The sequence below is a fragment of the Canis lupus genome, chromosome 36 (assembly GCF_048164855.1).
Source record: "Canis lupus baileyi chromosome 36, mCanLup2.hap1, whole genome shotgun sequence".
Taxonomy (NCBI): Eukaryota; Metazoa; Chordata; class Mammalia; order Carnivora; family Canidae; genus Canis; species Canis lupus.
The window spans coordinates 2,299,520-2,310,857 of record NC_132873.1 but is presented as its reverse complement, the minus strand read 5'-3'; the positions used below and the strand labels follow the sequence as shown (position 1 = coordinate 2,310,857).

The window sequence follows — 11,338 nt, the reverse complement described above, 5'->3', positions numbered from 1 at the left end:
AATCATCACGGTGATTCAGATCGGTATCCATCACTCCTAAAAGTATCCTCGTGCCCATTTGTAGTCTCTTTCCCCCCCTTCCTGGCAACCATTGGTCTGCTCCCTGTGCTTGACCGATAAACCACTTCCAAGAATTTTATAAAAAGAGAATCCTATAGTATGTACTTCTTTTTTGTTGCTGTTGTTGTGGCTTCTCCATTCTGTCTCTACATACATACATGTCCATAGAATTGATTAGACGATATTTTTCAAGGCGTATTTGCATTATGATGAGATCTTCTGTACGTGATGGTTTCTCCACTCGGGCGGGAACCTGATGCAGGGCTCGGTACATTGTCGCCCTGCTGTCGTGAATGCAAAGGCCCAGACAGGCCTGCGCAGGCCTCCAGTACTACTCCTTTCCTGTGACTTGAAGAATAGAGCTCTTCCTTCTGTGTAAAGAGAGCTGTCACTACGGTAATCGTTACTCGACATTTATCGATCAGATACAATGTGCTGCTGTGGCAATATATTGAAGTGAAATGAACAATTGTCCTAATTCTTAGAAAGTTCCTTCAGGGACACCTGGGGGCTCAGCGGTTGAGCGTCTGCCTTTGGCTCAGGACGTGACCCCGGGGTCCTGGGATCGAGTCCCGCATCGGGCCCCCCTCAGGGAGCCTGCTTCTCTCTATGTGTCTCTCACGAATAAATAAGTAAAATGGTTTTTAAAAACCCTCCTTCTCCATCTGCCTGTGTCTCTACTTCTCTCTCTGTGTTTCTTGTGAATAAATAAGTACAATATTTTTGCAAAAAAAAACCTCCTTCAAACATAGAAGGAAAAATAGAAATGAAGGCAGAGGGATTCGTGAACTTTAAGGAAATTTAAACGTTTGTCCGAAGGCTTCCCTGGCTGTCTTCGCTTAATGGTTTTTAGGATTCCTGTCTGAGGAGTTTAAGTGTTTTTGAGCAAACTGGAGTTATTATGCCTGCAGGTTTTATTTTTGCGGGTGAGTGAGGAAGGACTGTGTCAAGGAATCTAGCTCAAGCAGCTTCCGAGACATTCCTGGTAGTCACTCCACACGTAATTGTCAGTCTGATGTGGGTTTTTACAGGTCCCCAGGAGGGAGGCAGAAACATAAAAGAGTGCGTTGGTTTCCAGGACAGTAGTTCCTGGTAATAAGGCGACGGTAAAGAGGTTGGATTTCAAAGTCCGATTAGAAATCACAGCTATGGAATTCAGTGATTGTCACTGAGGATTTAAAGCCTGTGGATTTGGCCTGCTGTGCACAGACAGTGGTTCTTGGTTTTTTAACCCAGAGCAAAATGACAGTGGAGCAGAAAACATAAGCAGCACCTTGGGGGGGTGGGGGGGGGAGTGTGCTGGAGTAATGCTCAGATGTAAAGGAGTTGAAAGAAAGCACCAGAAGTGGAAAACCCCAAAGCACTCTTGGCTGACTAATGGAAGTTATTTTGGAATAGTCCTTCACGGTGGGTTTTGTGCCAAAGCAAGGTAACACCATCCATCATGAGCTAAATAAAGCCCTGGTAAAATCAATGGGTCATGGTAAGACGATTGGAAGGTTTATCATTAAAGCCCAGGCCCAAGGGACCTGGGCGAGAATACAGGGTCATGCAGGCCTTCTCAGGGCCTTCTGGGCCCATGAACCACCTGGGATTTGTATGAAAACAGGGTTCTAACTCTAAGTCTGGGCGGGGGCCTCGGATTCTGCCTTTGAAACCAGCGTGTAGGTGGTGGGCACACGGCCCGTCCTCAGACCACACTTCGAGTTGCCCACGCAGACTTGAGTAAATGGGCTGCTCTTCCCTCTTTATAAACTGATCCTGAAATCATCCTGTCAAGCTCTCTGACAAGATAAGTCTGTGGTTAGCAGCCCTGTTCATCTCTGAAGGGCATGGAAGCCAAATTCTGATTCCATCTTGTGCTTTAAGAAAAAGAAAGGGGGGGCAGTTCTTCATTCATGCCACCATGAAAAATCATTTGAGAAAACTGTCAGTTGAGTTGCCTTTATTTTAAGGTTGAAAATACTCATGCCATTTATTCTACTGATGCTCCTGATTATGGAAAGAAATTGAATTACATCCAGTGTGTCACCTGCATGCGTCGGAAGAAACCGTGGCGTTCAAAAATATTGTCTTAAGCAGAAGGTCTGTAAGAACAGTCACTTTTCTGGTTAAAACTTAAAAACAAGGGCCGTCAGATTTGAGAACCATCCTGGGTTTTGAGGTGTCGTCGTGGTGGCATAAGCCGCAGATTTTGAAGCAAAGCTACTGGGTTTCGAATCTGGTGCTCCGCTCGCTAGGGACAGTGGTTACCCCCCTGGGAAATAGAGCTGCATTCTGTGGTGTTACTGGATTAAGTGAATTAGTATCTGTAAAGCTCCGAGGACAGTACCTGGCACACGTGCAAGCTGTAGAAACGCTTGTTGAGTATACCCCGAAAATTTAGATATGGGTCGGTGTGGGGACGCCCGTGTGGTGCCGTTGATGAAGAGTGTGGCTCTTGGTTTCGGCTGATGTCGTGACCTTAGGGTCACGGGATGGAGCCCTACCTTGGCCTCCACAGTCAGCTCGGAGTCTGCTCGAGATTCTCTCCCTCCGTCCTGCTTGTCCCCCACTCCTGCACTCTCTCTCTCTTTCAAATAAATAAATCAATCTTTAAAAAAAAAGAAAAGAGAAGAAAAATGATAGGTGTTAATGTCACTCATGTCTTCGGGGCCCAGGAAGGCCTGTTTCTCTTCCTCCTGACTCAGGCAGCCTCCTACAGGACTTTCCCGGCAGGTAGGTGGACCAGAGAGGGTGGGGAGTTCGGCCAATGGACCGGGAGCCCCGAAACAAATTCATGCAGTTTAGGGGTCTTGCTGATTTGGTTGGACTCACGGCGGCCCTTTGGTTTTGCAGTTGGTGATGTATATTGGCCAGGTGGCCAAGGACATCCTCAAGTGGCCACGGCCCCTCTCCCCGCCCGTGGTGAAGCTGGAGAAGAGGGTGATCGCCGAGTACGGAATGCCGTCTACCCACGCCATGGCCGCCACCGTCATATCCTTCACCCTCCTCATCTCCACTAGGGACAGATACCAGGTGAGGCCGCCCGACCGCTCCTCCCCGCGCGCCTCATCCTTGCAGGAGGCAGCAGGGAGACGTTTGGTTTCGGATTTGTCCCCTGGGACACCTGGTGGCTCAGCACTTGGGCGTCTGCCTTCAGCCCAGGGCGTGACCCCGGGGTCCTGGGATCGAGTCCTGCATGGGGCTCCCTGCGTGGAGCCTGCTTCTCCCCCTGCCTGTCTCTGCCTCTCTCTATGTGTCTCTCAGGAATAAACAAATAAAATCTTAAAAAAAAAAAAAAAAGGAATTGTCCCTTTTGCGGGACTGATGTTTATAAAATGAAAACTAGGCAAGATGGAAACAAGTGGAGCCAGTGACACCGGCAACCGTTTCTTGGCAGAGGAAGTGACATATGGGTCAGCATCCAAATCGGGCTGTGCCTCATGGGGAAAGAGACACCCCCGGTAACAACACCCCCACTGTCAGCACGACGTGGACTGTCCCGGGAGCCAGGGTGCGGGGTCTCCCCCACCCCCCAGCCCTGCCACCCTGAGCCGCCCGACGAGACAGCACGTGATCGGTTCTCTCGGCCTCTGTTGGCAGCAGACGTGAGGCGCTTATGATCCTCGTAAACGATCCCCGGGGGCTGAGATGATCCCCCCAGATAAATCCTCCTGCTAGACTCCCCGGGGCCCGGGGTGGGAGAGAGTCGTGCCCCAAACTGGCTCCCAGGGGTGCCTCTGCTCCTGGTTGGGGCGCGGCCCCTAGAGATAAAGGCTGCGTGTCTTCTAGAGGATTCTCTAGGTGACAGCAGGTTGATAAATGTTGAAAAGAGAAGAATTTCGCTTAATTAGTGTCTGCTTAGATGCCGGTTACCGTCAGACCTTTGAAAAATTAGGTTAGTACCGCGGTAGAGTTTTGTTTGGCCTCCCCGATGGGTTCTCTCCCAAGTCTGCATTTAATTGGAGATGTTTTACCTTTTACTCTCCAGACAGTTTAGATTTCATGAGCCCCGGCAGTCTTGCAGGTGGATGACAGTGCTGTTTCACCTCGTCCCTTCCCCCCTGGAAACACGGGGACAGTCTCCGTTCCAGGTGGCGGGGAGCTCAGGGAGGAGTCGGCCTGACGCCGTTGGGTCCTGGCTCTACCCCTGCCGCCTTCTGCTTGGTGACCTGGGTGGAAAGGGGCAGGTCTAAGGATGATGTCCCACTAGGTATAATCTTGTACTGTGACTTACCCATGTGTCACGCCAGCATCACAACCGTCTGAGAGCTCCAGGCCCCACTGAATTAATTTCACGCAGACCTCTGAGCTGTGACGTAGGCAGCGCCTCTGCCCCAGGGGGACACAGGGGCCCCGGGCGGCCCCCAGCGGGCTGCCCTCCCTCCGCCTCCCTCCGCATCCAGAGAGACCTCGTGCAGCAGAAAGGCCCACGTCGCCGTGACTGCGAGGACACAGCGCCAACCACCGTTGATAGATTCGTGTCACGGCTGCCTGGTGCTTTGCAAAACATTCTCTTCACCTCAGATGATGCAGCAGTTCCGTCTGAGTTGTTATGAACGTTTTTCCTGTTCAATTTTTAATGATAAATATATTTAGCTCTTGGGGTTGCTTGCTGTAAATAGTTTTAAAGATGATTTATTTCTATAACTATGTGTTCAGGCCAGTGCCCAAACTCTAGTTTCTGAATGCATTAACTCATTCATTTTTGACACTTTTTCTTAAATTAAAACCTGAGACTCTGGTTAGTGATCAATGTCAAGAAAAGACATAGGATCGTGCGTGATTGTGATCACATCTTGCACCAGAAAGAAAGTGCTGGGGACACCTGGGTGGCCCCGTGGTGGAGCCTCTGCCTTGGGCTCAGGGCATGACCCCGGGGTCCTGGGATCGAGTCCTGAATTGGGCTCCCCGCAGGGAGCCTGCTTCTCCCTCTGCCTGTGTCTGCCTCTCTCTGTGTCTCTCGTGGATAAATACATAAAATCTTTTAAAATTAAAAAAAAAAAAAGACAAGAACGAACGTGCTGGATGTGGACTCAGAAGATGCAGCTTCTGGTTCTCTTACCCTTTTACCGGCTGTGTGACCTTGGGCGGGTGGGTTTGCCTCTCCAAGGCCTGAGGCCGGCGCCCGCGGTGAGGATCCAACCAGATGATTGAGGGGAAAGCACCTTTGTGCCTGATAAAGTCCGATAGTGATGAAAGTGATTGTCGAGGTTCAGAGTTCCGCAGCTGTGGGATGGAGCTGATGATAGGCCCCACGGTATAGGGCCGCGTGGGCGCGGCGGGAGGGCGGCTGTCCGGTGCCACCCAGAGTACAGGCAGCTGTGCGTCCTCGTTGTCTTCTCGCCGCGGAACAGCGCGGCGCTAGCGTTTGAGGCCTGTGGGGTAGACCCCTCGGTGTGCGTTTCCACGCAGGGCGTCCCTGTGTTCCTTACGTGACTCCGTGGTAGCCAGATTCCTCTGCTGCTGCTGTGACCCACCGGCAGGTGTGGAGACTTAGCAAAGTCTGGATTGTCGCCTGCCCGTCTGCGGGTGAGGGCGCCCGTTCCTAGCATGGGCCGCGGCCCCTGGGCTTCCGTGGGGAGTCGGTTGGAGGGACTTGGTTGCACTTGCGGATGCCAGTCCTATCCATCCACCCTGCCCCTTGCCCCTTGCCCGACACTGTGTACTTCCTATGTGTTACTCTAAGAATAGGTCGAGATAAAAAAAAAAATTTACTAAATCACTAAATTATTTACTAAAACTGTCAGCACCATGTGTGTGGTCATGAGGCTTAAAGCCAAGCCCTGACCCGGTCTGATATGGATGTTAATATGACATGAGACTTCCTCCCAGGACTCTGGTCCTGGGTGTCTTCCTTCTCTTTGCTCTTTTTCCCACTTTCCAAGTGGTTTTATTATTATTTTTAAAATTTGTATTTATTTATTCATGAGAGACACAGAGAGAGGCAGAAACCCAGGCAGAGGGGGAAGCAGGCTCCCCACGGGGACCTGATGCGGGACTGGATCCCAGGACCCTGAGATCACGCCCTGAGCCGGAGCCGACGCTCCACCGCTGACCCCCCGGCACCCTCCACGGAGTTTCAGACCAGAGACTGCAGGTGCAGGAAGCTGAGGTCGAGGCTCACACGGTGGGGGTGTGAGCAGGAGCTAATGGCCTTGTTTTCTCTCCTCCCCCCAGTATCCCTTCGTCTTGGGGCTGCTGATGGCTGTGCTGTTTTCCACCTTGGTGTGTCTCAGCAGACTTTACACCGGGATGCACACGGTCCTGGTAAGTCCTTGTGCTCAGGTCTTCGGGTGACCGTCCCCGCAATACAGTGGCCGGCGGGTCGGTGTGTTCCCCACCCTACAGGCCTCTCAACGCTGTTTGCATGTGTGATTATATTTCCCGCCAGGCCAGTGAGGTAAGTAACTATTACTTGTGGCCCCTGCATGATGACAATGGGTCATTAAGGTAGGATGGAGGAGGCTGCGCTGGGCCAGACCCTCGCAACCCGGAGGCCTGGCTGGCGTGGCACCAGGGACTCGGCCCCTTGTTTTCGGGTTGCTGTACGGATGGTGGTGGGTCTCCACCCTCAGCCGGCTGAGGGGAGCGGGCGTGTGCTGGGCTCCCCGCTTGGCCCTCGCAGAGGCGGCCTGCATGTCCAAGGATCTCGGCTGCACCCCCACGGAAAGGGCCCCGCTCCTCCATGGGAAGAGCCAGAGTCACGGGCTGGCTTCCCTCGCGCTGCCCAGGCCGGAGGCGGCGGTGGACGCAGACACGCCTGCAGTAAGGGTCTGGCCTCCCTTTCACGGTCTCCCGGGTCTGGGGCGCTGCCGGCAGCCCGTTAACACGGCCCAGAGCTCTGTTCCGGGGGTTCCAGGCCCCGGTGCTGGCCCCGGTCCTCCTCCGGGCGCTACTGATCGTCGTGACTGGTACGAGGAGGATGTCGCTAAAAACCCATGGGTGTCAGTCTCCAGGTGAAGCTCAAAAGACCGCCAGGTAGTCCCCAAGCGCAGGAATCGGGAGTCTTAAAGGTGCCCGAGGGCTGCTCTCGTACCACGCCAGGATGTGCTTAGCTGTCTCCTGCAAGGGGAGGGGTCTCCAGCTCCTGCAGGTGTGAAGGGGGACACAGGTGGCCACACTGTGAGCCGCAGCCCTCGGGGACGCCAGGGATCCGGCCTTTGAGGGACGTCAGTAGTGCTCATGGAAAACATGGAAATCAAACACCGCAGCTCTGGTGGGCCTCGGGCTGCTGATGCCCCCCCGCCCCCGCCTGGGGCCGCGGCCTCTAGCTTCTGTTCAGGGTAAAAAGTCCGTTATTACTCGAGCTGATTTTTGTGGAAGTCTTACGTTTCCCATAGTGAAAACTATCCTAACCGATGATTCATAGAAACCATTTTTATGTGTGTATGATTTCATGTTCTCTTGATTTCAAGAGTAAACCAATTGCAGCTGAAGGGGGGTGCGGGGAGACAGGGTCGAATGTCTTAGAAGGACTGGGGCCGCTCACCGACTCCATGCGGATGAGGTTGAGCAGTTAAGCCTCTGGAAGAGCCAGAACCAGGGTGTCTCTGAGAGTGCGCCCTGTCCCCTCTGGGCTACCACCATTCGAAGAACCCCACAACCTCTCAGATCAGAATCTTCATTTCCAGAGGTGAACCCTTGATGGCCATTGGACCAGTGAGGCTCAACAAGCGGAACAGGTCTCAGAGCACGCACAAGCCCGCAGAAGCCACCCCCGTGGGCTGCAAGGGCCCTGCCCCGAGAACAGGGACTAGAAGGACAACCCAGTGAGGTCACCACTACTTAGAACTCCCAAACCTATGAGGTTCCCATCTGCACGAGTCAGGGCTCCTTGAGTACAAATGATAGACGCCAACTCAAACTCATTTAAGGTTTGAGGAAAACGTATTGGTTTTTACATCCACGCCATAGAAAGGGCAGAGGTGCAGGTCGCCATTGGGAGAATGGGACCTGAGGTCCAGATCTTTGTTGGAAGTCTCCCCGCTTCTTCCTAAGCTTCTCCCTACATCTCTTCACATGGTAGGTCCATGTTCTTGGGCTGCCTTCTCTCTGAGACTAGAGCCTGGGAGCTCTGGGCTTAAATTCTTTGTTTTGTTCCTGAAAGGACTGTAGTAAGGAGAATTGCAGGCAAGTATCTAATGGCCTGGCCTGGACAATGAGCCTATTGCTGCATCGCACGCTGCCGAAGGGTGCTGAGCACGGCAGGTTGGTCCAGTGAGTCAGGAGCCAGCCTCTGTGAGCCGGGGCTGTGATGGGCAGTGGTGGTTAGGGTTGGGGTTACGGTTGGCCTGTGGGAGGGGCAGTTCTCCAAAATGAAATGGATCTGCTGTCAGAAGAAGAGGGCAGACCAAGCCCCAGTGGTATCCTTTCTACATTGACATTATTGCATTTTCCTGCTCTTTCAAGGACTCAAAAACCGGGTATTATACTTGTTTATGTGGGGAGGGGAGGATTAGAGCAAATCAAGATGGTTTCATACTGGTTTTGGTGCCTGAAATTAATCAGCTTGTACAGAATTTAAGTCTTTTGACTGATAAGGTAACCGTCCCTAATATGTGAACAGCAAAATCAGCCCGAGTTGTTGTTGTTGTTGCTGTTAGATTAATGAATGGTTGTTCCATTATTTTGAACTTGAATTAGCTGAAATGCTGTTCTGTTTTATCGTCGCTCATTTGTTTGATCTGTGGATAATTATATAGATACTGGGTTTTATTTGCTTACTCATTTATTTTGTTCCCCTAAGTATTTGCTTTAGTTTTGGTTGCAGTTGGAGAATGTTGAAAAGGCTTCTCAAATATTAAATTATCTGCATCCCATACAAAACTGTGTTCTGGCTTTGGACTAGAGCAATGTCATTGTGTTTTTTTCCAAGTTCTTTGAAACTACTTAAAAAAAAAAACAACAACTTAGTTCAAACTGCCCTTCTTAATATGCAAAAGAAAGCTAATTGTAATATAAATTAAGGCCAGCCAAGTCTTACTTTCTGTTGTAGGATAAGTTAGTTACTGAGATAAAAAGGGAATTTGGTTGTGTTTGTGAGCTCCACATTATTACGCGCATCGTTCTTTCTTTACCTTACAGAGACATATTTTTATCCTTTTATTAAAATAGAGAAGGGGCACCGGGGTGGCTCAGTGGTGGAGCATCTGCCTCCGGCTCAGGGCGTGATCCTGGAGTCCCCGGATTGAGCCCCACGTCGGGCCCCCTGCATGGAGCCTGCTTCTCCCTCTACCTGTGTCTCTGCCTCTCGTTCTCTCTCCCTCTCTGTGTCTCTCATGAATAAATAAATAAAATCTTATAAAATTCTTAAAAAATAAAATAAAATCTTTTAAAAATAAAATAAATAAATAAAATAGAGAGGGACGCCTGGGTGGCTCAGTCAGTTGAGCACCTGCCTTCAGCTGAGGTCATGATCCCGGGGTCGGTGATCCAGCCCCACATCGGGTTCTCTGCCCAGTATGGAGCCTGCGTCTCCCTCTCGCTCTGCCTGCTTAAGTGCATTCTCTCTCTCTCTCCTCTCTCTGTCAAATAAATAAATAAAATCTTTAAAAAAATAAAATAGAGAATTATTTCTGGTTTCCAAGGTAATAAGGGCTCACAGTAGGACATTCATCCTCTGTGGTTTTTAAAGTTGTCATGTCATATGCGGGTTTTGGTTTTTTTCTAGATGAACTAAATCATTATTAGCGGCCGAGGGGGCGGCGGGCGGCCCAGGAGGGCACAGGGCACCTCTGCCGTGGCCCACCCTGTTGGGGCACCTCCCGCCAGCCGCCCGGGGCCATGTCTGCTGACAGCACAGGTGACAGGCTCATGTTCCCTGTGCTCCCCGACACCGGCCTGTGAGCCGTGGCTCTGCGGGTCCTCACCTTCAGAAGATGGATGTACCCCTTAGAAAAGAATCCTACACATTTAGTATCAGTAGTTCAGAGCTGTAGAGGCAGAAGCCAATCCCTCGTGCTCAAGGTGAGGCAACTTGGTCTCAGCCAGGAAGCCTCTTATACCCATCACGTGGTCTCGAAACTGGAAAAAATAGAAAATATTAATGAATATTTATGTAGGCTTAAGATAGAAAAAGGCATGATATTGAATGTAATAATCCACAAAGACAAGTTAGAAGAGCTGACCACGTACTTTAACTTCTGTATATAAAAAAAATCAAAAGTCATTATTAAAAACATGAACGTAATAAATGAGAGACAAACAATTATTACAAGGAATCAATAAGCAAAAGACCAGCGAACCAATAGCAAGAACAGGCAATTCCCAAAAGACCAAAATAAAAATGTCCAGTAAGGATAAGGAATTGATCCCACCTATATTTATAGGGATGTAATAGAAGTCATGAAGGGGGTGCCTGGGGGGGCTCAGTGGGTTCAGCGTCTGCCTTTAGCTCAGGTCGTGATCCCGGGGTCCTGGGACCGAGCCCCACACCCGGCTCCCTGCTCAGCGGTGAGCCTGCTTCTCCCTCTGCCTCTGCCCCTCCCCTCTGCTCGGGCTCACCCTCTCCATGAATGAATAGAATCTTTAAAAGAAAAAAAAAAAGGATGAAAGACAGGTAAAAATGAGATGTCATTTAAAAATTTTTGCCTGTGAGATTGGCAAAAAATAAAATCCATCAATGAGAATAAGGAGTTGAGTCATGGGATAATCTCATAACGGCACCTTTCGATGTGATATGTATCAAAAGCAGTAAAATGTGTGATGCAGGACTTTTCCAAATACTTATCCCAAAGAATAATTGCACATATCAGTTGCAGTGTCCTTTAAAAATAGTGCAGCAGGAAAAAGAATATAAATGTGCCACAATAAGGCACTGCCCAATTAAACTACCCACGGAGGGCAGCCCGGGGGGCTCTGTGATTTAGTGTCTGCCTTTGGCTCAGGGCGTGATCCCGGGGTCCTGGGATCGAGTCCTGCATCCGGCACCCCGCAGGGAGCCCCCTTCTCCCTCTGCCTGTGTCTCTGCCTCTCTCTGTGTCTCTCACGAATAAATAAATAAAATATTTAAAAGAAAATAAACTACGAATCGTGACCTGGAACAACATTCAATTATTTTTTGATAAATACTGCATTTATCGAAAATAGTATTCATTGCTAAAGCAGGTGTCCCCAATCTCCCCGGCCGGACACCCCACAGCCCCCCCACCCCACCCCACCCCCGCAAGGCCCGTTTGCCCCCTGGGGGGAAGTAGGCCAGCAGGAGGAAGCCAGGCGCAATGGCTGGATCCCGGGTGACTGATTCCTGTGACATCTGGAAAGGGCAGAACTCTGGTGGGGACAGGAGAGCAGC

The 11,338-nt window shown here is 50.7% G+C and overlaps 1 protein-coding gene across 1 annotated transcript in view; it reads left to right on the top strand.

Annotated features, from left to right (window-relative positions):
* The window catches only part of SGPP2 (sphingosine-1-phosphate phosphatase 2), a 100,273-nt gene that overhangs the window by 71,222 nt on the left and 17,713 nt on the right, over nucleotides 1–11,338 (top strand). Inside the window, 2 exon segments of the mRNA XM_072812642.1 lie at nucleotides 2,899–3,078; nucleotides 6,223–6,312. Of these exon segments, the coding sequence (XP_072668743.1) occupies nucleotides 2,899–3,078; nucleotides 6,223–6,312 (270 nt within the window).